This window comes from Centroberyx affinis, unplaced genomic scaffold, assembly GCF_046629955.1.
Source record: "Centroberyx affinis isolate AG114_WGS23_722 - 3 ecotype Tasmania unplaced genomic scaffold, CSIRO-AGI_Caff_v1 ptg000774l_1, whole genome shotgun sequence".
Lineage (NCBI taxonomy): Eukaryota > Metazoa > Chordata > Actinopteri > Beryciformes > Berycidae > Centroberyx > Centroberyx affinis.
The window spans coordinates 410,651-438,461 of NW_027279382.1; the positions used below are offsets into that span (position 1 = coordinate 410,651).

The 27,811-nt window shown below is 40.2% G+C and overlaps 1 protein-coding gene across 1 annotated transcript; it reads right to left on the reverse strand.

The window, feature by feature from the left end:
- Positions 1–326: 326 nt before the first annotated feature.
- Positions 327–27,131, reverse strand: phf24 (PHD finger protein 24). The gene is made up of 7 exons (XM_071520167.1): positions 26,706–27,131; positions 21,165–21,350; positions 9,514–9,592; positions 8,747–8,949; positions 7,075–7,241; positions 1,516–1,593; positions 327–423 (listed from the first exon to the last, which is right to left on the reverse strand). The coding sequence occupies exons 1-7, from the start codon at positions 27,129–27,131 to the stop codon at positions 327–329; spliced, it is 1,236 nt and encodes a 411-aa protein (XP_071376268.1).
- Positions 27,132–27,811: the final 680 nt, after the last annotated feature.

Here is a 27,811-nt window from a genome sequence, read left to right on the forward strand (position 1 = left end):
GTTTTTTTTTTCGGTCGGGACTTGTCAGACAGCTGTCACTTGTTTCGTCGGTGTGTCAGTCAGTGTGTGTTGTCAGTGTCGGGTGTTGAGGTGACGCAGAGGAGGAGAGATTCTGTCGATGGCTTGATCTGCTGTCTCTAAGTGATATACTTCGTCCAGTCCGCTCAGCTCCTTTCCTCACGGTGTCATGGCGTCTATCTTCCTCCTCTCATCCACATGACATTAGGGGACGCCTTCCTTCCCTCGCTCTCCCACCCTCTCTCTTTCTCTCTCTCTCTTTCTCTCTCTCTCTCTCTCTGCCGGGGTCCAGTCGAGGACGCTGGGGACTATAGAGGCAGACGGATGTGCATGGCAGAGCTATTGGGCCGGGCAGCCACAATATAGATGGCACTCTCCTTTAGAAAGTCTGCCCAGGTCACCGGCCTGATGAATACAGAGAGGGTTTCACTTACTAGTCAAGCCACAATGTCCAAAATCTTCATAAAATCACTCACTGCAAAGATTTGTTTCATCTGTAACTACAGTTAGAGTTATGCATAAGGTCTCAAACTGAGGGAAAGGTTAGGGTTACGTTCATGATATTATCATCATCATTATGGAACTGTGTGGGTGAACATTTGGTACGTTTCATAACCCAACCTGATCTCACACAAATATGTGAAATGAACACGACTTGTTAACACCAAATTATGTGTTGGTGGCACCTAAAGTGTTAAAATGACATGTTCCCAGTATGAAATGGTTACGTGAAATAGACTATATATATTTAGCATATAGACTATGGCTATAAACAGGAAGTTGTGTCACATTGAAGTAGCGCAGTGGAAAGTAAAGGTGTTGTGGTCGGGTGGTGGATAGGTGGATGAGTTTGCCTTTGATGCTGGTGACTGGGGTTCAATTCCCAGCCTGTATGAAGGAAATGTCTTTGTGAAATTTACATTTTTAGCATACGGTTTCCTTATTTAACCATGACCAAAACCTTTCCCTAACCTTAACCAAGTTGTTTTAGTTGCCTAACCATATGCCTTGAAGAAGGTCTCTGACCGAAAGCTTGCATATTATAAATGATTCTTGCACAGATTTGAGTGTGCGGATGCTTTTTTCATTCAGTTGCCTAACCATAACCTTAAACCAAACCTTAACCAAAGTTGTTTTACATGCCTAAAGTTAACCAAAGTTGCTTCAGTTACCTGCACTTAACCGTTAGCCAACCTTTAGCTGAAAATGTCTTGTGGTGGAGGAAAGGAAATGTCACATAATTTGTGTCCACAGCATGTAATCTGCGTTTCAGAGTTCGTGCTCATTTCACATTTTTTTATGAGATCATGTTGTGATGACCACACATGCTTACTGTATGTGCACATGCGCAGGCATACATGTACACATATGCAACACAAAAGTACACATGGGAGACAAAAAAACACATATTTGAAGAGATAAAGAGTAAAAGAGATTTACGCAAACAGATCCCTCACACACACACAAACATGTAAAAAACAGAAGAAGAAGACAAACCTGTTGTCATCAGACTTGCTCCTCTCACTGCCGGAGCTGACTGGACTGCTCTCACACATGGGGCCCACATGGCTTATACTGCACCAAGGGACAAACAACAAAAAAATAGACCGCCAGATATATGGGTTACTTAATACAAATGTTTAGTAAAGGACAAGACGTTCCCTTGCTCTGAAACGTGATTAATGTCGACTCCAAGAGGTCGTGTACAAATATAGAGCAAGGCAATGTTACTTTATATCTCAGTGGAAACAAAATGGCTGTCTTCCACACCTTAGATAAGTCATGAATTTTTGATATTTCAGAGCTCAAGTGAAGGTCTTTGCTAGAAACACTGACCGATGGCTCCTTGAAAAAGTCCTTTTCATCGTCACTCTCTGCACACAGAAAAATAAAAGGTGCAAACTGGAGAGTGATGCCATAGAAGAACCATTTCTGATCAAGGTTCTTTAAAGAACCATTTCTGCACTCCTTTACTTAGACTCCTGCATTGTGTTTTTGTGTATCTGTCCTTGTATAGCCTCATTTGCAATTGCACAATATATGGAATGGCTCTTGTCCAATCAAATTATTTGACCGGAACTAACTGTTGTATAATGCAGGTTTAAGAACCGTAAAATATCCCATATGGTTCTTTGGGATATTAAAAGGTTCTTGAAAGGTTCTTTGTGCAAGCAGAAATGGTTCTTCTACATGGCATCACTCCGAAGAACCATTTTCGGTTCCAGTTCGCACCTTTATTTTTCTGTGTGTGCCGTGTTTAAAGAGTGTAGTTGGACATAAGCTCTGTAATTTAGTGACCAAAGGGAAGAGACTTTTCTGACTCATTAGCTAGCTTGTCTTTAATGAGTGTGAATTAGGATGCATGCTTCACCGTGACCTAATACACACTCGTGCCCTCTTGGCCCACAGTGTCCTCTTTACACTGACGAGCGATGCTTCTTTTACAGTGAAGCCTCCCCAAAGAGAACAAAAGCCTTTCTTTTGATCCCTCTAATGAGAGGCCAGCAAGTGTCTTAACCACGGCTCAACATAACAAGGCATAATCACATGAAGGGCTCTTAGAGTAAACATGGCATTCTGTTCATTAAACTTCATTCATTTATGCATGCTGGCTTTGATTGTCGTATTCTTACAAGAGCTCTAGTTCGGCGTTAGAGGCTTCTGTTTTGTAGAGCGAGGGTTAAATGACAGATGAAATATAAATCGAGGGGCTGTCTGAGAATACTTGAGGATTGCAGAGTGTTGAAGTGAGGAAAAAGGAGGCAAGCCATGCAGTGCTGAGTCACACTCACCCACAATTCATAGGAGAGCACAGTCCCATGAGTCTGTGGGGTATTGCCGCACGTCGAAGAGGTGAGGGGGATGGAATGGTAGGATAGGATATTTAACACAGCACAAGAGGTTATATGCACTAACAAGCACATGCATATGCGCATACGTACACACACACACACACACGCACACACACACACACACACACACACACACAGTGAGACACACAAAACAAATTTAACCTCATCAGAGTCAATCAGAGCCTATTTTTCCATTCATTAATACTGATGAGGTGCGGAGTGTGGGTGTTATACTGATATGGGTGAAATAATAATTTCTTTAATATCCCACGTATCATGCAATATTGTACATGATACCTTATATCAGAATCAGAATCACTTTAATCACCAAGTGCAGACTAGCAGGATCAAATAGATTGTGGTGAAATAAAGCTAAAATAAAATAATAAAATAAATAGGCAGCTCCTTATTGAGACTCAAAGCCCCCGTGTTGGCCACAGTCTAAACTCAGCAAGAGAAAGAACAGTTCTTCCAGTTGCTGCAGAGGCAACCAAGTACAAGACATGACAAGTTATTACTATTAATAATAGCAATTCAGTCATACTCAACATGCAGCCAGCGGGTGACTAAGGGCCCACAAAAGTCTTCTGAGTGGCATTACAGAATAAATTATAAAATAACACATTTCCTTCTTGCCCCTGATTTCATCTATGGTCTATGTTAAAATTGTAGTTTAGTGTGTTTTTATTATTTAATGAAAGCTTTATTTCCAGTTTGATTCACAAAAATTATCTTCCCTTTCAGCAAAGCACGATATACAAATTATTAAATCAGTGATTAGTGCAGTGATAGAAGAACGCCTGCATTGAGTATAATAAGATTTTCCTCATCCCTTCCTCAAGCTAACATACCCTTTGTTGTTTTGCATGCAGATAAGAGTGCTAAAAACAACAACAATAATAAACTTTATTTCTATAGCACTTCTACAGCCCAAAGTTACAAAGTCCTGGTATAAAAACAGAAAAAAATACATACGGCAAGTGAGAACAAAGAACAAAAGAAAGAATACAAAAAAGGCCAGAAGAAAACAGATCAACAACACAACAATACAATAAATATTAAGAGATAAAAGCAAGTTTGTAAAAATGTGTGTTTCAGTTGTGACTTAAAGGAAGATAGAGTCAGCCATTCGTATTTAGTTTAACTGCAAATACTCGATCACCTTTTAACTTCAGTCTAGAAGTAAAAAGAGCTTTGTCTGTGAATAAGGCTATGTTTTTGTCCAAAGGGAGAAGCTCTGCAATATAAGCTGGGGCGAAGTCATTTATTGCTTAAAAAGTAATTAATAAAATCTTAAAATCAAATATAAAATCAACTGGAAGCCAATGTAGGTTTGCTAAAATGGGAGTTAAATGGTCTTCTCTTTTTAGTTCTAGTCAAAAGCCTGGCTGCTGTATTCAATGCGGGATGAAATAAAAGCATAAATAACTTTTTTCCGTATTAGAAAAGACCTAATTTTAGAGATGTTTCTTAGTTGATGAAAGCAAGACTGAACAACAACCCTTGGACTTGTTTTTCAAAATTCAACCCAGAATCAACTCCCAAGTTCCTGGCAGCTACTTGCAAGGTCAAACAAACAAACGGACATCTAAAGGTTGACAGTAAACCAAACGAGACTTGTTGAACCAAACAGTTGTAGCACCTTGTAGCCCTTTGAGTTCCCCTGTTGTAACTGATTCACACTGAATATATCAGTGAGCTGCTGACTCCCTGAGGCCTCTCAGGTCCGCCAGTCTCGGTCTTTTGGCTGTCCCAGAGTCTGGGTTAAAATCAAGAGGTGATCGATCCTCTGCTGTGACGGCCCTCAGGCTCTGGAACAGCCTCCCACACAGTATTAGGTCTGCTGATTCAGACCCTGTTTTTAAATCTCCCCTTAAAACCCATTTTTATAGAACTGCTTTCGCTAATGATTGATAGTGGTGCTCCTGACATGTTAGTGCTCTGTCTAGTTTTTACCACTGTTTTTGCATTTTAGATTTCTGTTTTTATCATTATGTTTTTGTATTTTATCCTTGCTCTTGCATTTTATGTTTCGGTTTTAAATATTATATTTTTGAATTTTATCTTTCTTTCTTCTGGAAAGCACTTTGCTCTATGCTTGAAAAGTGCTATAGAAATAAAATGTATTATTATTATTATTATTATTATTATTATTATTATTAATATTCATGAGTTTACTTTACAAGGTGATATATCCCTCATATGCACACACATAACCCCTACACTTTCATCAGAGGTCAGAGCCACAGTGAAGCACATCTAGAGTCCAGCTGGCAGCGCAGGTTAGTACCATAAATGAAATATCAAGCCTTCCAGTTGCCAGCTGGAATATATCTGGAATATACCTGGGGATTGAATTGACACAGGAGTCGGTCTCAGGGATCAAATCAGTAGCTGACCGGTTATTAGTCAGCCTCTCTAGCTCTACAGACCAAAAGGCTACCCCAGTTTATGGACACTAATGTGACAGCTTTGCCATAATCGATTCAGGGGCATTAACATAGCCAACTATCTTAATAAGAACTTTATTTAATACTTTAATAAGCTACAAGGTGCTTCACAGTCAGAAAAGCAGACACATGAAATGATGCCTAAAGGTAAAGGGAAAAAAAAAACCTACAGATGAATGAAGAAATTTAAAATAAGAATAACAGGAATTATTTATTATTAGTAGTGGTAGTTTTGGAAGTAGTATTAGTATTATTTAAAAATACCACAACGCAACACGATTTAAAGCATGCAAAAAATAAAATCTAAACATATGCAAGTCTATAAAGTGCATTAGAAGAAGTTATTTGAAGAAAGGAACTGATTTTGTTTGCCTCTTCTCAGTAGTGTCATTCCAAAGTCTACAGGGTACAGGGGCTCAAGTAGCAAAAACACAATTGCCCTTTAATTTAATTAATTTAATTTAATTTGGACTTGGTTAGGAATGGTTACGAGGCTGTTGTCCAAAGAGTTCATGCTACACTCCAGTTCATATGGGGGTTGAAACATCAATGATGTAGGAAGGAGCAAGAACCAGTAAAAGTAAACAAAAAACTGGCAGCCAGTTTAAAGACATTAAAACTGGAGTGATGTGATCATGTTTTTAGGCTGAGGTTGAAGACTCACCATAGCATTTTGAAGAATATGGAGATCAAGGATTAGTGTCTGACTGCAACATGTGTACGAGTTGCAATGATCAAGATTATAGGAAACAAATGCATGGATAATGGACAATTTTGGCTATGTTTCTTAATTAAACAGAGAACTGGACATATTTCTTCATTTGTTTAAATTTAGTTCAGAGTCAAAGACAACAACAAGGTTCCTAACTGTAAGTTGGTTTGGGTTCCTGCAGGGTGGGAGCCTGAGAGAAATCTTATATATCTAATAGCTTTATTTTCACTTCAGAAGGCTGTCCAAACTGCATTTGTCGTTTGGTCTGATGCATAAGTAAAGCTGTGTGTCATCTGCGTAGCAATAAAAATGGATATTGCTACGATGGATTATGCCAACCAGAGGAAGCATATATAATGAGAAAAGAACAGAGCTTGTTATCTTGTTTCCAGTCTTCTTTCTTGTTCGCTCCCTTCCTTAAGCAGCCTAAACAGCTTTCCTCTGCCAGCTGGCTTTCGCATACAGATGAGTCTTCCAGACTTCCCTAACTCACGCCAGACAGATAAAATTGCTCAGTCTAAACTGTCAGAGAGTGTTTTAATGGTTTATATTCCCTACCTGCACACAAAGCAAACAAAGCTACTTAATAGCGTGATATAGAAGAAATTATATTGCACAGATTTGACATAAAAACATAAAGAAACTCTGCATCTGTTTCCATAGGTTACGTCTGATGATATATGAATCGGACTGAGGAATTTATATCAATCGTAAAGTTCCAGTTTGTCTGATACTTAATGAAATGCCTGTGTGATCGATACAGTAGTTTCAAATAATTCTTACTATTTGCTTTAACCTATTTGTAGTTTCAGATGGTTGGGTTTTTGCATCAAGGCAATTCAGATTATGTCAGGTAAGTCACAGAGTCAGATACTAAATTGTCTGCCAAATGCTTTTCTGCGATTGTCTAAACCCCACTCGTCTGTAAAATAAGCGAGATAAAAAAGTAGCTGCATATTTTTTGCAGGTCTGGTGTTAATGTTTCCTGTACTTGTGTGCATAGAAATAACCAGATTCTTTGGCTTTCCCATGCTGTGCTCACCTCACATTGCAGGACTGCGTCTCTTTGTTAAGCTTGTGGAACCAGGTCTGCTGGGCCTGGCGGGTCTCTGCTCCGGTGATCAGACCGTCTTTGTCCTGGTCCAGACCCAGAAACACTGACCGCGCACTGTCCCTCTCCTTGGCAGTCAACAGATGCACCAGTGAGTTCTGGGAGAAAGAACAATATCCAATCAGTGTGTTAGATTAGGTCGCCTGTATCTGACCCTCTGAATCACTCATTTTCATTTCATTCAATTACACTGCAAAAAATCTCTATTTTAACAAGTCATTTAGTCTATTATTGAGTCCTAAAATCATAATTTTCTTAAAAAAAGTGAAACAATCCGCCAGTGGGGTTAGATTATCTCACTTGTTTCCAATGCAAATCAACTTGTTTCAAGAATTTTGTAGTGTCATTTTCTTGATAGTGGTACAGTGATCAGCCTTATTCTGACTTGTTTCAAGATACTGACACTCATTTCTAGAACATTCCTGAAACTGCATTGGAAACAAGTGGAGTTATCTCACTCCATTTGCAGAAGTGTTCTCTTGTTTTCAGAAGAAAAAAAAAGATTTGAAGACTGAATATGAGACTAAATGACTTGTTAAGATGGACGGTTTTTTGCAGTGCACACTCATGAAACACAGCTATTATTTTGAGTTTTGTGATTTTAGGGGCCTAGCAAGAGTATATTTAGGGCAGATTTTTTCAGCCTTAATCATTCTCAATCACATTAGCAAACCGTCTGACGTAATCTGCAAGCACGGCTTCACTCGCATTGGCCCATGTGGTGTTAATAGCTTCATAGCCCACAGTCCAGCCCACAAATTGCAAATCCAATTAGAATGCTCAGCGCCTGCAAACTGCCTCCTCAAGAGTTTCCCAAGCCAGGACACTAAAGCATGAAATCCAAACCCTTATGTGGTGATCAAGAGAACATAAAAATGAGCTATGCAGGGAGCTGGACACAGGCCAGAGTTTAGGTTACATTTTGCTCTGAGTCATTTTATCAAACTAACATTAACAAGATGTGTTCTTTGAACCCAAGTTCCTACATCCTTCAATACCTTAAAGACCTCTAGGTTGATTAGAGTGTGTTTTGGCCAACCAGCGAAGTTTGGTTTCAAATATTTGAACTGCATAATTTGGGTCTGATTTAATTGATGAAAAAGTATTTTGGCACAACTGGCACCCACCTTGTCAACGCATCTAAAAGCCTATATATATATACATAAGCACACTAAAATCAACCAGTAGAATAAGAGACAATGGAAATAACAACCCATAGATTACTAACACTTAGTTTCATTGAGCCCTACAGAAACAGAGGATGTGGTGATGTGCCATTTGTCACATGACCACATCCTCTGTTCCTGTAGGGCTCCTATTGGTTGATTTTTCCTGTACGGCTCCTATTGGTCGATTTTAGTGTGCTTATGTATACAGTATAGGCTTTTAGATATATTGTTTTAGAAACCCTAATGGAGGCCACAAGCCGAAACACGTTGGTTATTTGTTCTCAGTACTGCAAGTTTTGCTGGAATCTATTCTTTTCCAGGTTTTATTGAATTTGCCAGACACTTGAACAGCCAAGATCACTTACAAAAACTAAGCCGTGTTTAAGCCTATTTGTTATTATTCTGAATATATCCATCTCCTGTTTCATCTGTACCTCTGTGCGTAACTTCCTCAGCACCGTCAGAGACTCAAAGTAGAGGAAGTCGGACCATTCGATCTGCCCCTTCTTCTCGGGATCCAGCGCCGCAAATTGGGCCAGGACCTCCTCCTCCTGCTCGTCGGTCAGGTCCTTCTCAAACTGCTGCTTGGACGCAAAGTGGCGGTACTGCAGCAGCTCATCCGACACCAGGCACGACTCTACGGCGGCAAGCGGCAATTCATCACATCAGACCTAATTAGTCACCAGGCGGTCTTCCAGATATAATTAACTTATGGTGACTCATTTCTTAGAAAGGCAAGACCACCTCCCATTGATTCCTTTCCATCTGAACCGCAGAATAATAATAATAATAATACCACACGTTTGGAGGCAGACAGGGTTGTGAAAATAATGGCATAACTTCAAGTGAACAATCCAATAAAAAATGTAATAGCGATCGTTCCCTCCGAGGAATGTAAACGATGTGTGTGCAGTACATTTCTCTGTGAAGTGAATACATTTCTGACTGATGATCACCAGTCATTTTAGTCTGTTTCTTCTGCTAAATGCCACCGGCAGTGGGGCATGAAACAGGTAGCTAGGGGATTCATGCATGAATTTAATGTCTTTGCTGCTGAAATGTTTTAAATTATAGAAGATAGCGATTAAGCAAGAGCTCCCAAACTGCCAAAATGGTTAGTCGAACTGACAGACCAGCGACCGCCAATAGTTACCAACAGTTGGCTGGTGGCCTGTATTATTTTCATGCTTCAGCGACTCACCTGGGATGATCTTGCACTGCTTGAAGGTCTCCATAAGGCTGTACATCTCTTCCTCTGTTAGGAGCAGATTCAAATTATCCTGCAGAAAGAGGTAGAGTGGGGTAGAGGGGGGTATCGCACTTAATAAGGAGAGAAAAAAGGGAAGCTCATACAATTTCCTCTGTAGTCAAGTGGAGGGCTTCGGTGGCCAACAGGATGATAGTGCATTACTTGCTGTTTAATAATTGAGTGTGCTCTAATTATACAGAGTGAATCTCATACGAGTCTCATATGCAATTAGCCACAAGCTTACAAAATTCTGGATTTTAAAGCCATTTCAGCAGCTATTACATTTCTCCTACTCTCTCATTCTCTTCATAATTCTATTATTAGTATTAGAAAGGGCTGTCCTAACTTATCTGGCTCCATAAAACTGCACATGAATAGTCATGGTTCTTTTGAGGCATGTAAGTGCAAAATCAATATTTGAGTCTGCAAAAGTTTCATATTATAAACCAAAAACGTAATTCTGAAGATCTGTGATGTGATTGATCCTCATAAAACTGGCCTTAAAACTTAAATTCAAATCTCAGTAGTTATTTCATTAGTTTACTGTGTTTCAGTAGGCTACTTTAGCCTTCTTACTTTAGGTAATGATGATGATTAAACTACATTTTATCTTAGAGGGACAGATGATTATGAATTTTGATTGAATTTTATATTTTTGAAGTTGTAAGCTGTTTGTTTACATTTGCATTTTTTATAAACAATATTTGCATATCATCTACAGAATGCTTCTGTCATTAAAGCTATGAGTTTGCCTCACATTTCTGTCTACCATTTCAAACATGATTCTTGTGTTTTCTGTTTTTCATTAAGTTTACAGGCAAGAATCCTTGATGTCTAATTAATTGGCCTAATTCTTTCATGTTGGCTAAGCTTTTCAAAATGGATATTTATTCTCATTCCTTTTCAATTGGAGTTGGGGCTATCTCATTGCTGTCCAGAGAGTCAGGCCAGAATTACTAGTTATACGCTTCCACATAATGTTAAAATATAAATCATGTTACAAAAGGACAGTAGTAGACCCCGGGTGAATGGTTTTGTCCTAAATTCCTATGAGCAAAACTCAAACAGCCTAGGCTGGAAGGTATAATTATGACCAGATGTTTATGTGCACCTTGAGCTTTTGCATACTTTGTTTTGCAACAAATTTAATTGTGCAACAAATTGATTTCAATTACTTGCCATTTTATGTCTGAAATGAACACAAAGTTCTCTTTGCTATCAAAATGAAAAGAAAATTCAATAAAAAAGGAAAAACTACAATAATATAAAATATAATTACAATAAAATAACTATAATAAAAGATACTATGCATATACACCCTTTGATTCATTTGAACTAAACTGCATTACCAGCACATATTTGTTCAAAATTGTATAACATATGTTGCTCAGACTATATTTAGGTTGAAGCTATGGGATGTGAATATATGTTTTCTATTCAAAATCTTTCTAATTCTGCCTTTTTGGTAACAAAGCTGCTACCAAGCCCCACTTAATAAATCTTCACAGGATTGTAGGTTGAAGGATGGACTAATTCAGAAAACATGAGCAGAGTAGAGTGGAGCCCGGTTCCTGAGGTTTCAAGGACAAGGTTTTATTGGACAACTTTATCTCTCCAGTATTATAGGCTCTGCTTGAATGTTTATGTGTGTGTTCAGTTGCAGGCAGTTGAAAGCCTGTATGCTGTGCAGTACACCTATATGCCTTTTGGTTTGGCTGTACTGTATATATTACTTATTTATCTGTAAATTAATGGATTAAATTTCCCTATCATTTTGTGTTTGTTATCCCTATTTGCTGTTTATATTTCCCTATCCTTTCCTATGTGCTCTCTGTCTGCAAACTAACGATCGCTCACAAAAGAACTGACTGACATTATTCATGATTAGATGTCTAAGTGGAGATAAGAAGGGAAAAACTGGGGTCTTTTAGCGTGACTTTTCACCACATTCTAACTATTCATTCGTCTAACTGCCAATTCTCCCTAGTGCGCTTTTCAGCCAGAATAGAGCCGGTCAGGTCGGACTCACATTATAACTTCCATTAAGGTGATTTCTGCTGCAGGTGTGCAGAGAATGCAGATTTGCTATCTGTGTAATTAGCAACTTGACAGAATATGCGGGCTGACAGACATTCAAAACCGAAGCGGATAATGGTCCGTGATGTGTGCAATTCCTCGAGGCACAGGTTTATGGTGGACAGATGACGTTTATTGTTTTGCTGCCGCTGCCAAAATATCTCGATTAAATCATTAACCTGCATTATGGGAGCTGAAATAGACTACCAATACAAGTCTAATGTAAAGATTTATGCAATCTATAATTCTCTTGCCAGCCTCTTGTGGCTCCAGTGTAAACATCAGTAAATTCATGGGCTGGAGAAGTCATAGGAGGCAATGGCGTGATTATTTATCATACAAAAGATATAAGATAAGAGGCATGATGAAACTTTAATGATCCCTTTGGGAAATTTGAGTCAAGTCGAGTCAAGTGTAGCCATTAATCAAGCACTTCACAACGGCCACATTATGAAAACAATAAATGAAAACGACAACCACCAAGCTTAGACCCTCAACTAAGGATGAGAAAAAACTAAAAATGGAAGAAACCTTAAGAGGGATATTCAGAGAGAAGGATTCCCCTACCAATGTTCAAACTATTGCAAGATAAAATAAAACAATACTAAAGAAAAAAGTAAATCCAAATAAGAACGGAGCATGTAGGGGTTATGTAAAACTACTCAACCAACAATTTCACAAAAATATATAGTAGAAATAGATGGATAAAGGTATGAAGAATGCATGGATTACAGCATTACGAAGGTGTGTAAAATAGTAGGTATAGTGTAGGTATAGTATGTTTGTGTGTGTATGTGTGTGTGTGTGTGTGTGTGTGTGTGTGTGTGTGTGTGTGTGTGTGTGTGTGTGTGTGTGTGTGTCTGTGTGTGTGTGTGCGCGCACACAAGTGTACACAGATGCATGGTGCATGCATGTTATGACATAAAGATCAAGTCTATTGACTGGTGACCGGCCTGCTGTGTGACATTTGTGAGTTTGCCATTACTTGCACCATACAAGTACGAAACTAAACCAGGGATAATCAATGACTTAAAAAATTAATAAGAGGGAAATGGCAGGGAGCTGAAGAAGAGAATACAGGAAAAGGCAAGAACACCTGAAGAAAAAGGTTGGAACACAACTTAAGGTGAAGAAATACAAAGGATGGTTGGAGGGGGGTGAGGTAAGTGGATCTGCACCTGACGGTAACTGGGACAAGGCTAATAACTGGTTCATTTCTTCAGTAGTAGTAGATTTTGTTTTTGTTTTTTTTACCTTTATGTAACCAGGAAGGTCAATTAAGAACAAATTCTTATTTACAATGATGGCCTGGCAAAATGACAAAAGGAAAGGACCTCTTGAAGAAAAAAATAATAATAAAGCAAGCAAAGGAGGCTGAGCAACAAAAACAATCCAGACACATGTTAAAAAACCATGATTTGGAATACATACATGGCAGAGGCAGAGAAAAACCAACACAGTATGGGAACAGAACACCGAACAGACATATTTGATTGGGCAGTTGCAGGGCTGGGATGCAGCTTCAGGTGTGGAAATCGCTGATAGTCCTACACTGCAAAAAATCTCTATTTTAATAATTTGATGATAGAGCTTGTTGATTGAGACTGGATCTGACAACACTGATGTAGCGGTAAACAAGAAGAAGGGTAAACTAGGTACACCGCAAAAAATCTCCATCTCTACAAGTCATTTACTCTGTTATTGAGTCCTAAAATTGTACTTTTCTTAAAACAAGTGAAAAAAACTGCAAATGTGGTGAGATAATTTCACTTTTATCCAATGCAAATCAACTTGCTTATCTATCTTATCTTTATCTATCTTTATCTACCTATCTTGCTTCAAGAATTTTGTAGAATCAAGTGTCATTTTATTGATAGCAGTGCAGTGATCTGCCTTATTATGACTTGTATCAAGATACTGACACTTGAGTATTGAGTCCTAAAATTGTACTTTTCTTAAAACAAGTGAAAAAAACTGCAAATGTGGTGAGATAATTTCACTTTTATCCAATGCAAATCAACTTGCTTATCTATCTTATCTTTATCTATCTTTATCTACCTATCTTGCTTCAAGAATTTTGTAGAATCAAGTGTCATTTTATTGATAGCAGTGCAGTGATCTGCCTTATTATGACTTGTATCAAGATACTGACACTAATTTCTAGAAAATTCCTGAAACAAGTGAAGCTGCATTGGAAACAAGTGGAGTTATTTCACCTCACTGGCAGAATTTTTCTCTTGGTTTAAGAAAAATAAGATTTGAAGGCTGAATATGAGACTAAATGACTGGACGTTTTTTTTTTTTACAGTGTAGTCCTTAAAAGCAGCGAGGGAGATAAAATTGTCCAGCTTCAAAGTCTCTGCAGCTCATTCCAGTTGCTGGGAGCAGCCAACTGGAAAGAGGACTGACCAAAGAGAGGTATTAGCACAAATTCCTGTGCCCCAGCAATGCCCCAACTCAACACAAATACAGTCTGCTGCCGCTGCCGCCCCAACAACACTATATCCACCTATCCCCAGCCTGAAAACGAGGAGGCTCCACACAAACAAGGCTACAGAGCCTGATTACAGCAGCCACAGGAAACTAAAAAATGTGTGCCAACCAGCTGGGCGGTGTCCTGGAGCATCTCTTCAACCCGTCATGCAGACTGCAGCAGCGGTTGGCACCACTATGGAAATCATCTTGCACAAGAAGTGGTACCCCAGTGTCCACAGCAATTATAGAAAAGCGGCACTAATATTGCTACCTGCTCCACAGGGCATACTCGCATTTGCATAAAGCTGGAAGCACGGTGAGAAATCAAGTTGGGTTTTTTTTTGTTTTTTTTTTGCATTGCCTTCAACACCACACAGTCCCTCCTGCAGGGGGATTAGCTCTGGATGATGCAAGTGGATGCTCCCACTTAACTTTTCTTTTTTTAGCTGCCACCAGCCACCAGCAGCTAGTATCACTGCAAAAAATGGCCATCTTAACAACATTTAGTCTCATATTCAGTCTTAAAATCTAATCTTTCATAAAACATTCTGCTAATCAGGTAAGATAATCACACTTGTGTCCAATGTAGTTTCCTTAATACAAGTGGCAATATGTTGAAACAAGGCAGAATAAAGCAGATCACTCGACTAGTAACAAGAAAATGACACTTGCTTCAACAAAATTCTTCAAATTGATTTGCATTGGGAACAAGTGAAATCATCTCATCCCACTGGTAAATTTGTTCATTTGTTTGAGAGTCAATATTTGAATAAATGACTTGCTAAGAGGGATATTTTTTGCAGTGTGTAAGTCACTCAGTCAGTCGGTTGGTCCCAAAGTTGTAACTGTATAAGCCTGACTGCTGCGTTTAGTTTGGCTGGTAAAGCGTATGTCTGCCATACTGGAAATCCTGGGTTTTAATCCCGACTGAGTCAGTTTACAATTTTTTCATGCATGCTGGCTTCCCTCACAACATGTAGGCCTACGCTCTTTCAAACAGCTGCAGCCTCATTCTCGAATGTGCACCCACTGTTGGGCATCAATCATGAAAATTAATACTTGTCAATAATGACTGAATACACTGAATTCTCTCTCTCTGTATGTGTTTGTGTATGTAGGCCGGTGCGTGGTGTGTGTGTGTGTGTGTGTGTGTGTGTGTGTGTGTGAGAGAGAGAGAAAGAGAGAGAGAGAGAGAGAGAGAGAGAGAGAGAGAGAATGTAGCCTACTGTTGGTAAATATCAAGCAGTATGCTTGGTGGCTAGAACTGAGTAGGAGTTCCTTTCATAAGCCCCACCCCGTGATCTGGATTTCCCCTCAAATGTCCTGGCTGTCCTGGTCCCTCCTGGACCACCAAGCTAGTTGCAGCGCATCACAAATTGCGTGCTTGTTTAAATATTTAGATACAACACTACAACACAGAGTGCAACCTTAGACGGGCCACTAGAGGGCTTTTGGTGTCTTTCTGGAAAAAAAACCCATGCTTTCTCTCTTGATGTTTTATACTCAGCCTTGGGTAGCTGCTCTTGGTAGCAATTATGTAATTATCAAAGCCACACATAAAAGTCCAGCATGGGCAAACTTTAAGAAAGCAAAGATAATGTTGTTCAGAAGGTATGTGGAACAGAGTTGTGGTTTCGGGATCATCTCAAAGAGCTTCCAGCTATTTCTACCAGTGAGGAAGATGGACTTAGCCAAAGTAGCATGACAACAGTCAACACAGTCTCATAAATTTTCATAAAATGAGCACAAACTCTGAAACCCAGATTACTTGTTGTGGACACAACAGTTACATGTTAAATTAAAACTCACAGTAGAAATGTTCATGGTACAGTATGAGTTGAGAATCAAACACGGGTCACTGGAGTTGAAGGCAGATGTTTACACCCACCACCACACCTTTATTTTCCACTGCACTATTCCAATGTTTCTTTCTGTTTCTACTCCCTTACATAATCCTTTTGCTGCGGGAAAAAGTATTTCTCTGTCTTTTTGTGCATGGAGCAAGTAATTCACAAAATTTCAAGAGACCAGGCGCCAACATGTATGCAAGCTCCTGGTAATCTACTTTAGCCTTTGTCATTTTTTGGTTCAAATGCCACACTGGCCGGGAACTTTTTAAGGCGATAACATTTGAATTTCTTGGTTATGTACAGTCTTTCGTCTTCGCCTTTTTTCAAACTTTGTCCCTACTGGCCACTGTACACACCCTGTGAGCCAATCAAATCAAAATGGTAGCGTCTTAGCTTCTGCAAGTTTTTCCTCCAGTTTCTCTGTTGTTTGGATGGTTAATTAGCCTAAAGTTAGTTGAAATGTAACATTATCCCCATGTGGTGACACAGGTGTGACAGGCAAAAAATTATATGTAAATCTGCTCTTGTCTCTTTATTGAATGTTTCACACAGGACCTGATTCTGTACACAAAATAGCATTGAAAATAGTTATGGTGAAATGTTTTCGTGAAAAATGCGTATTAATTATTTTGGCTGGTAAAAATTATTCTTGGCATGTAATATTTTTTTTTTGGCTCACCAGCCCTTGGCACTGGAGCCAAAAAGTTAATTTCAGAAACTGCTACCGAATAACACAGAAGCACCCCAAGAAATCATTTGGTCACCTCTCCTGTTCACCCACCAGGCCTCGGATTTCAGATGAAACGGCGTGTCGAGTCAGTTACACAAGTTCTCAGATGACTCCAGGAGACTCAGCATGACAGGAGAGGATTATTACAGAAGCCTGGAGGAAAGCTTTGTATCAGGCGGATGTCGACTTGGTCCAGACCTGCAAATACCTCCGGCTCCACTTGGACAACGTGCTTACAGGAAAGAACAGAGTCATTGTTCTTGAGGAGTCTTTGGTCTTTCAACTTGTGCAATTATGTATGTTTTATCAGATCCTCATGGCCACTGTGCTTTGCTGCAGCCGAGAGGTCAAACTCATGATCAAAAAGCTCATGAGAATGTCTTGCTCTGTCTTGCTCTGGACTGTGTTAGTAGTAGAGAAAAGGGTATTTGCATGGATGTTGGACAGCACCTTCAGCCAGAGGTGGGGAAGAGTGTCCTACTCAAGTAGAAGTAGCCTACTGTTACTTTGCTGATATTTTACTTAAGTAGAAGTAAAAGTACTGGTGTAAAAATCTACTGAAGTAAAAGTAAAAAGTGTCTCATTTAAAATGTACTCAGAGTAAAAGTTACTTTTTTTTTTTTAGAAAAGGGAACGTTGTTAGCTGTGATTTTTCCCATGTGATTCTAAAAGAATGAGAGGACAGAGTTTAAATTTGATTATTTTAATTGGAAAACTAAATAAAATGCACAAAGAAAGTAAAACCAGATTACTCTTTGTTCTTTGTTTATTCTTTGTTGACTGCAAAAGGCTCCACTTATTGGCCAGTTTACGAGTGTCCGGTTTCTGTTGCTTATGGAGAGCCACAACATTTGTATTTTGTAATGGATGTGATTTAAAATGTAGCTGAGTACAATTACCGACTTTAAAAAATACTCCAAAAAGGTACAAGTACACAAAAAAGCTACTCAAGTGCAGTAACTGGAGTGAATGTGGTTAGTTTCTTCCAGCCTTGCCTCCAGCCTAGGCTCATCCATACTCCGGTGGTCCAAGCAGCACTTCAGGTGGATTATTCGTGATTATTTATTTGTGCCTCCTCCCACATCAGCAGCAGCATTAGCCTCATAGCCATCTGGGAGGCTGTTGAGAACTGCTTTGTCATATTCGCATATGTAATCTACTCTCTTTCTCTCTCCTCTCTCTCCTCTCTTACTCTTCTACAGCTTCAGCCAGCAAGGAGGAGCTGAGCACAATCTGTCCACTCTGGAGCTGTGAATACTGTGAAATATGTAAATATGTGACTTAGTCAATGCCCCAGAGTTACATATATTTTAATGTGTCTTTATATTCTGTTGCATTATTATAATTTGCTTTATTATGCTGTCTATCTTATTGGGCTGGTGACGAAGCCACAACTTCCCACCTGGAATCTATTTATCTGTCTGTCTATTGTTCTAAAAAGCTAGATGAGAATCAAAACAACAGGCTAATGATAATGATGATAAATATTGATTTATCTCCTTTGCTGGCTCTATGCCAATGTCAATATCCATGTGGATCTGTCAGCTTGTTAATCAGAATAGTGCTGAATTTAGTTATGTTACAGACACTTCTGTTTTATTTACATGGTGCACCGACTGAAGCAAATCCATAATTAGGCATCACCACTATGCTTTTGGGATTGCCTATATTCTCAGCCATATATCTATATATCTGTTTATCACCAGCAGGAGACTTTATTCTGTTCCTACCTTCTTCTCTAAGTCATAAAATCTGTCTAAGAAATACAGTAATGTGATTTGTTATGTTCACCAAGCATTACACCAAGAAACATCAATTGTATGCACAGCAATCAAATTGACAATCTGCCCTGGATGTTTTGATGATATTCTTATCTCCAAAATAATGTCCAAAACTTTTTTTCAACGAACTTTTCCTTCAGTTCATAACAGCACAAAAAAGGTGACCTTGAAAGTGCTTAACCGATTTACACAACAAGCCACAACATCTGGAAAGTATTTTCTCTAAGATTGAAAAAGCCCTTAGGGAATAAAAAATAATAATAACAATACATTCTAGGCCGCTTGCATAAATAACCATTTACATAAAGTTCCTTTAAAGACGCTAAGTGACAAGGCATGAGTTGATAATGATGCGCTTGATTCATAATTTGATTTAGTTGCAGTGTTATATCATTCCAGGCTGCCTCATATTGTTTGCAGCTTCATATTGTTTGTAGCTTCATGTTGTTTGCAGCTTCATATTGTTTGTAGCTTCATGTTGTTTGCAGCTTCATATTGTTTGCAGCTTCATATTGTTTGGGAAGTGCTCTATTGTTTAAAATGTAATATTCTTAACATCTACCACTCAGCACTCTTAGGGTGTGATCACACCTACAGTTTGTTTTCTTTGGTTTTTGGTTTTCTTCTTTGTTGCCTTTTTGGATTTGGTTCGTTTAGGTTCGCACTGCCCAGTTACAAGTGAACCAAGGCCTCTAAGCAAAAGTCACATGGACTCACAAGCAGCTCGTTTATTGGACAGAGTTTTGGTAACCTGTCATCCTGCCAGGCTAGAGATTTTGGCAGCAGAGGGAGTCAAAACAAACCAGCTTTAACTTGTCTGCACTCTTTGCTGTAATTCCCCTTCTCTGGTGTTCATATCAGGTCAGAACTAGCCAAAGAATTAGCTGAATATGAATATGAGTCAGCCGAGACCGCGGTTTGCCCTCGCTTCATTTTATTTTGCTAGTCTTTCTAAGTATGAGTAACTGCCTGCTATCAGATGTAAACATCCGTGTCCTTATATCCATGAAAACTGCGCGACTCCTAACGAATCGCACCAAAGCTCACTTGGAAGAGGGCCGAGACGCACATTTTCAGGCATCGATGCATCGTCTGAATGCCATCATTCTCACCTGCCCAAACAAACCACACTGAAGGACTAAAAGCACCAGAGTTCGAATAAACCGCCCCAAACATGCTTGTTGTGAACGCGCCCTTAGTGCTAAATACACGCTTGGCGCTTCGCTCTGTCAGAATCACACACCGGTGCCCTCTTAAAAGTGAAAATGATGAGGAAAAAAACATAAGCCAGTGCTTTAAAGACAGGTCCCCGGTGTGCACACACCCTTGGAGTCCCTTCATCTGATTGGACGCCACTGAGCCGTGCCTGCTTTGAAGGCTGCCTGCAAATCAACTTTGAGGAAAACTTTAGCCCATCTGCCAGCAGCATCGGTTCCCAGTGCCTGTGTGAAATTAAATGTCAGAGGTGGCAGAAGGGGGGGATTTGTGACAACTGACTAACGTGCTAACAAAATAGCTTGTTTCTTCAGCTATGAACACTGGAATTCTCAATTTAAATAAATCATCTCTCTCTCTCTCTCTCTCTCTCTCTCTCTCTCTCTCTGAATTGTCTCCTCCTTTGTCTTACACCCCCATTCCTCACACGCTGAGGGAACCAGCCAGAGAAAGAAGACCTTTCACTGTCCTCTCGCAGATTGTGTGAAAACATCCCTCTCCCTAACTCAGGTTTGGCAAATGATTTCAACTCTCACGGCTGGCGAGAGAGAGAGAGAGAGAGAAGCCCCTACTCCACTCTGAAGTGTTCTCCAGCAAAAGCACTCTTCTGCTGTTTATGCTTGAATTAAAACAGATTGCATTAGCCTCTTACAGGGCGATGATCACCAGAGAGTCATCTGCCTGGAATTCTTGATGAGAATCCGGGCATTTTTGTTTCATTGTTTTAAAAAAAAAACAAAAAAAACACTGAAAACTCTTCCAACCCACTACAACATTGCCTCACTTTTGTTTGAAATCTAGTTGAAATTGTTGCACGATAAACAGCTGAAGCGTATTAACAGCTGTGCAGCATAATAACAGCTGTCAGACCGGGTGTATCCATCACCTATTGTCTTTGTGTGTGTGCATGAGATGGAAGTACACAAATTCCTTTACACAAGTAAAAGTACAAGTACTCATATAACAATATATTCTGGTAAAAAGTATTTCAAATCATTTACCCAAGTCAATGCATAAAAGTAGGCTAGATGGTCTTAAATTTACTTAAAGTGTGAAAGTAAAAGTAGTCGTCTAAAAAAGTAATTTCTAATGTAGAGCCTCTGAATCAGATGAGAAAGAGCTCAATTCGCTAACGTTAATTCTCGGCTCTCTTGTTGCCTCTCTCTCTCCTTCGTGTTGTTTCTCTCTCTCTCTCTCCTCTCTTTCCCTCCTTTTTAGTGTCGCTTTGCTGAACAAGCAGCCAATCGCATTTGGCTCTTGATCAGTTGATGATTTCCCGAGAGTAACGAGTCTGTTTTGAAAATGGAGTGAGTAGAAAGTATAGATTCTTCCTTTTGAAATGGAGCGAGTAAAAGTAAAAAGTCTTAAGTGAAGGAAAAGTACAGACTTGAAAATCTTGAAAAATACTTCCCACCTCTCGTGTAAACTCTTGTAAACATTTGTGTTTGCTTCCAGCGAGTGTTGTTGCAGACTTACGCAGTAGTAGCAGCTCCAGCCTGTGACAGTGTGGGCTATATCCCTCATCTCCTGCAAGGCTTCGGTGCGCAGGTATCCAAGCTCCCTCAGGCAGCCGTCATGAAACACCCGTGTGCAGATCCTGCAGGGGTAAAGGTCGTCGGCCGTCCACACCTCACACACGTCACACATCTCATCGCTCGGCGGCTTGGGAGAGAGAGAGAGAGACAGAGAGAGAGAGAGAGAGAGAGAGGAGCGAGAGATCAGCGAACGAACTGCTGATCAGCGAAACGTTTAGACTCGCTGGGGCAAAGGCAGAACAAAGCAAAGAAAATTGAAGAAAGGTTCAAATAAGGGGTTTTGTCCCGAGTTTATGTGGACAAAGAGAGAGATAATCCCTCCCAACTGCCTGCGGGCTCGCTTTTGGCCTCATTCTGAAATTCATAACATCAAGAGGAAGCATATTTTAAACTAGAGTCTGTGTATAAAAACTACCAGTCAAAGGTTTGGACACTCCTGATTGAATTTACTATGTTTTTCATTATCTTAAAGCCATTTTGATCTAACGGCTTCTGCTTAAATGCTTTAAATTTAGTTTTTGGCTGGACCACAACAGCGGGGCCAGCCCTACAAACGCGAATGTCTGTCACTGACTGACTGACTGACTGACTGACTGACTGAGTGAGTGAGTGATCAAGTTACACCATTGGTCGGCCGTGGCACGTGGCACATCATAGGGTCACAGAGCCAGAAATTTAAGTTTCGTTTTTTCCGCCGTCTAGTTTCTCCGCTGAGATCAGGAGCCCGTTTCTCCCACACAGTAAGCAGGCTGACCAATATCATGCATGTAAGCTGAAGTTAAAGTAGAATCTATACAATTAGCCTATATCATATCACCGTTTATTTCGATGCATATGCGTGAGCTCAGTCCACCTGAAGCCCCTCTGTTCTGAGAGAGACACAAACAAGCATGGAGGTTTCATCACGCCAAGGGCTTATTTCCGACCTTCCGAAGTTTCCCGGGGCCACGGTTCCGGCCAGTGCCGCTAGCTGGGCGCCGATTTGTTCCCGATGATCCGGCCGAGATTTCGGCCGGGGTCCCGACGACAATCCGCCCCCAGTGTCCGGCGAACAGCGTTTTCGGCACCGACGGGTAACAGAGCGCCTGGCGCTTGGATCGGCAGGATCAATGCGGGCCGTGGGTGGAGACGACAGCGGTGGAGAGAGAGACGGGACGCGCTGGAACGATCAGTATGGATGTATGGACTATTATTCTGTATTAGCAGTCTAGAGCCAGGGGTTAAAGTGGGCCGGAACGATCTGGCGTTCCGGCACCTTCAATTAATAAGTAAATAAATCTGATTGGCAGTTTCATACATAATAATGACAAGCGAGTTCACAGGGCTGCCAACTCTCACGCACTGACTGAGAGACTCACGCAATTGACATTTTTCACACGCTCTCACGCCACAAGTCTATTTTCTCACGCAGTGAAAAACAAATTCATAATTGATAACGTCGCGACGTGAAAAAAGGAAACTGACAGCAGGACAGACGAGACAGAGCAGCACCGTGCAGCAGAGAGTTATTCAGACCATCTGAATAGCGAGAAATATACACAAATTGTTATATTATATTATTATATATATTATATTATTATTATATTATTATTATATTGTAATTTATTCCCATGCATGCTGCTCAGAGTAATCTCAGTCAGCGGCTCTTCTGTCTCTCCCTCTCCTCGCGCGCCGTGCGCACGCAGGCAGGAGTGAGAGTGAGTTGCTATGGTTACGGGGACGCTCTGTGTCTGTCGCTCTGAAACTTTCTCATGATTCCCAATAATAGGTTTTTTAGGTTAGTATGCCTATGCAAGATCATGAATGTAAGCACCTCGATGCTGAAATCAAGTAATATAGATATATATATATATATATATATATATAATATGTTGCTGTTTCTTGACTTAATCCAAGAGGTTAGGTGGTGTAGAAATGCAGGAAATTTGTTTTAAATTACTATTTCATTCTGACCCCTCCACCAATTATGTATCTACCCCCCCTACAAATGCAGGAAATTTGTTTTAAATTACTATTTTTTTCTGAACCCCCCCCCCTCCGAAACAGGGTTCCCCCACCTGCCAAATCCCACTTTAACCCCTGTCAACAGCGGAGTTAGTTACACCATTGGTCGGCCGTGGCACGTGGCACACTCATACACGGTCCAGCCATATCCTAGGTTTTGACCTAGTCTTGTTTTTTTAGACAAATATAAATCATGACGTTGATGCCTATGTATGAATTTCTTTCCAAAGCCTTTGCCTTTCCATCAAGGCAAAGGGCGACTACTTTAAAGAATCTAAAATATAAGATAGTTTTGATTTGTTTAACACTTTTTTGGTCGCTGCATAATTCCATTTGTGTTATTTCATAGTTTTGATGTCTTTACTGTTATTCTAAAATGTGGAAAATTGTAAAAATAAAGAAAAATGTGGTGTGTCCAAACTTTCGACTGGTAGTGTATATAGATAGATAGATAGATAGATAGATAGATAGATAGATAGATAGATCATTCACCCATTCATTGCAATTTGAGATAATAAGAATTATTAAAGCTCAAGTGATACCATGGAATAGTGACTGATCCACACTAACTTCTCATTCAAGGCAGCACTGCCTCTGACACGAGAAGTGATGTGTGTGCCCTCTCTAACATCTGTTCAATGTCATTCCTTGTCCGAACTTCTGGCTCTTCCCTCTAGACTGAATTTACAGCCAGGATGCACTCAGCTGTCAAGCCAGTGGAGATGATTGCGTGATGCTCCAGTGGTTAGCCACACAAAGACAGAGTCAGTTCTCTCCCATAGCTGTTTGCATCTCTAATTCACTGCCACAGCACAAGTTTCGGGGGGGAGGGGGGTAAACACATCATGAGATACGACCTCGTCAAGCCTACTCAGTGACAGCTTATCTTAAAGTAAAAAGAGTCTGCCTACATGCTCTGGCTATGCTCAAAAGTCAGCAGTTTTGTTAAATATGACACATTTTGTGCTGTCAAATATTTAAACACTTTCAGTCAAACGAGAGATTTCCACTTGACAAGAAATGGTCCGCTGTCAATTGTCTATGAGTCACTCTGTCAGTAATACCAATAATTACAGGACTTTTGTGAAGGGCCTGAAAATACAAAGCTACTTTTTTAGTAGAATCAGCTGAGATAACCTGACAAATTTTGTTGTAAAACCCTACATACATTTTAGTTATCTTTTGTTGAGAAAACCCCAATGGATAATTATTCTCTGCAAGATTCATAACTGTGGTCATTATTCTATTAATGAAAACAGTTGTAGGAAAAAAGAAAAAATGACTAAAATTATTTCCGCATGATGCCAAAAAAGCAAGATTTCTGTCCAAATCACCGTTGATCGAAGATACTGCTGCGGCAAAACCTCTTTAATCTTGAGCTCACATTATAAATGTTGTTATTGGCAAAGCATTATCTCCCTGGATTTGCTTTGCCTTCAGCGGTGGTTGCCTCTCTTTTCAAAGGTGTTTTCATTTATTTTTCTCAACTTCTATTTAACCAAGAAGGTCAATTAAAAACAAATTCAAGTTTGTAATGGTGGCCTTGCAAAAGAAAAATGGATGTTGCGGGGCAGGAAGTTGGGATTCAAATGAAATTAAGCTCGAAGGGCACTCGGAGAGCGCAGACCTCCACCAAGGTTTGTGCTATTATTGCTTGTTCACGAGTCGGATCCGGATCCGCTCCAAAATTTAATGGGTTCTTTCTTGGCCCATGCTACACCCTTCCACGAAGTTTCATGGAAATCGGGCCAGTAGTTTTTCCGTAATCCTGCTAACAGACAAACAGATAAACAGACAAACAGACAAACAAACAAACAAACATACAAACGGCACCGAAAACATAACCTCCTTGGCGGAGGTAATTAAACCAAATGAAACCAAACAAAGACACAACTGAGGTAAAGGGATATGGCATACAATCAGATAGGTAAACAATAGAAGACTAACAAACTGTAGGCCTACCCAATGGTTATTACTTATGGTTATTACTTAAAGAACTTACTTTGTTCATCATCTAGAAGAGTTTGAATTATAAATGGAAACTTTTTGGAGGTTTTTGGAACTTTCTTAACCCACCATAATCAAAATGCAGGTATGATTTACTCCACTGATTACAGTACATACATTACACACAGTTAAAAATACACACAGTTATTATGTTTATCTCTAAGATTCCGTCATTCATCATATTTAAAGATCAGAATATGAATTTAAAAGAGAGAAAACCTGCATTCAATCAATAAATCACTATGTAAACAATGCCAGTAGTGGGGCGACAGAGTTTCAACAGGGGGCGCCATACTGCAATTACAGATTGGGCCTTTAATGTTCATTGAAAAACCAGTGATATTACTTCTGCCTTCTACTTACATCTGATATAACATCTATTACAGTAATGGAAAAAGTAGCTACTCAAATCCTTTAAGAAAAGTAGAAATACTCTGATATATTAGCAATCAAAAATTAAGTCCTCTATTCAATATTCTATTAAGTAAAAATATTCTAGTGTTAGAAGTATTATTGATAAATTAGTTAAGTTAAATTAGTGTTAAGTGTCTACAGAAAAAATGCTGTGCCAATAATAAAGTGCCTCAAAATTGTACTGAAGCGCAGTACTTGTGTAAAAATATTTCGGTACCATTCTCTTTTTCTTCAGCTGTAAGCTTATTTCAGGCGTTACTGTTCCCGACTCAACCTTTCACAATTCCCCAAACACAAAACCATTTTTCATTACTGCAGAGAGAGACACTTTTCTTTTTATTTCATCCACCTCCTGTTGAAGTGCAGCATCAGCAGTACAGCAGGTCCCAATGCAGTGCGTGCTGTTTGCAGGTATCGCCTAAATAAAAAAGCCTGATGTTTGTCGGTGCACCCGTGAACCCCGTCCACCTCCTGCTTGTCGGCAAAAGCCCCGGATACAGCGACCTCTCCGATCCCGCCCACAAGACGCTCGCCGTGGAGAGCCCTCACATACAAACAACACACCTCACAGCGAGTGTGTGTGTGTGTGTGTGTGTGTGTGTGTGTGTGTCCGGGAAATATAACTGGCTTTACAGAAAAAAAAAACTATTTCAAACTCACACTTCCTCACCTTCGCCAAGGGTGTTTAGATAAAGCTCAAGAGTCCCTGTATAGCCTGGCTGAATAGCTTTATCATCATGCCTAACTTGAGGGGAGAAAAGAGATAATTCGCCGCTGTTGCCATGGCGATTCTTTGACATATCACAGACATCTCTTTAATCCTGGGACTTGGGGATTTATTAAAGAATAAAGTACGTGTTTTGTCAAAGTAAAAGACCTTTTTTTTTTTTTTATTCCTTAGACGGTTGGTTCTCAATTAGATTTGCATAACACTCAAATAATACCCTCGCTGTGAAATCTTGATGCGAGATATTAGGGAGCATTTAGCCGCTCTTTGTCTGGAACGCTGACACAGCATCTCAAAGAAGTGCTGCCTTGAGGCCGCCTCTGCCCGTACCTGCTCTCTCTTGCCCAGCTCCACCTCTACAAGCTGGTCGTCATCCGCATCCCTTTTGGGCCGCACAAAAGCCGGGGGCGTGAGCTGATGGCTCTTGTCCAGATCTTCGGGTTCCACTCCTTTCCCGTCCCTTAGCCTGGACCAAGCCTCCTGGTTGACCTTGCACTCATCCCTCGCCGGCGCCGAGGCCTGCTGGGAGGTGGAGGGCCCGGCGCTGTTGTCTGTTTCGCCCTGCTCCGCCTCCTCGCCGCTCTTCTCGTTGGAGTTGGCCGCGGTCTCGGCAGGCCCTTCTCCTTCCTCCGCAAACCCTTCTGTCGGCTTGGCTGGGGCCGGGCGCTCCTTCACGCCCTGCTGGAAAGCGGAGACTACGGCACTGCACTTCTGCACCTTCTCCACCTGCTGCTTCTTCGACATGAGCACTCCCATGGCTAGAGTTGGATGGAGAGACGGACAGAGAGAAAGAGAGAGAGGGAAAAAAAGAAATAGAGAAGGGTTAGACATGAGTATTACTCCCATGACATTTTATCAAAACCCTGCTTTTCAAGGGCACAGTTATGGTCCAAGGTAAAGAACCACATTCAAAACTTTTTCTTCAATTCCGATATAAACTTAAAGTGATGGTGAACTTTGGCAGTGCCTTGGGTTGTGTAACTTCCTAGCCATGATAAAACCCCAAAATTAGCGATTCTCTGTTATCTGTTGCTCCGGTAGAGACGATTGGAGAATTGTGTTTTCTTCTCTCTCCATTCACTGCCATTATATCGCAAAAAAACTCTCAAAATCACACTTCTAGCCCATTTTTTTTTTTATACAAATCACTTTCTTTGTTTATTAAACCTTTCAGTTTGAACACCAAAATCCAGCCAGAAGAAATTTGGTGTTAGATGTTGAGACCTGTTCCTCCATACAATGGCAGTGAATGGAGAGAGGAAAAAAAGCAATTCTCCAATTCTTGTCTCTACCTGAGCCCCAGAGCAGTAGAAACCAGAGAATTGCAGATTTTGGGGTTATATCATGGCCAGGAAGCTACACAACCCAAGGTACTACCAAAGTTCACCATCACTTTAAAGGTTTATTCACAACTTCTGAGAAGGCTGTACCTTCTA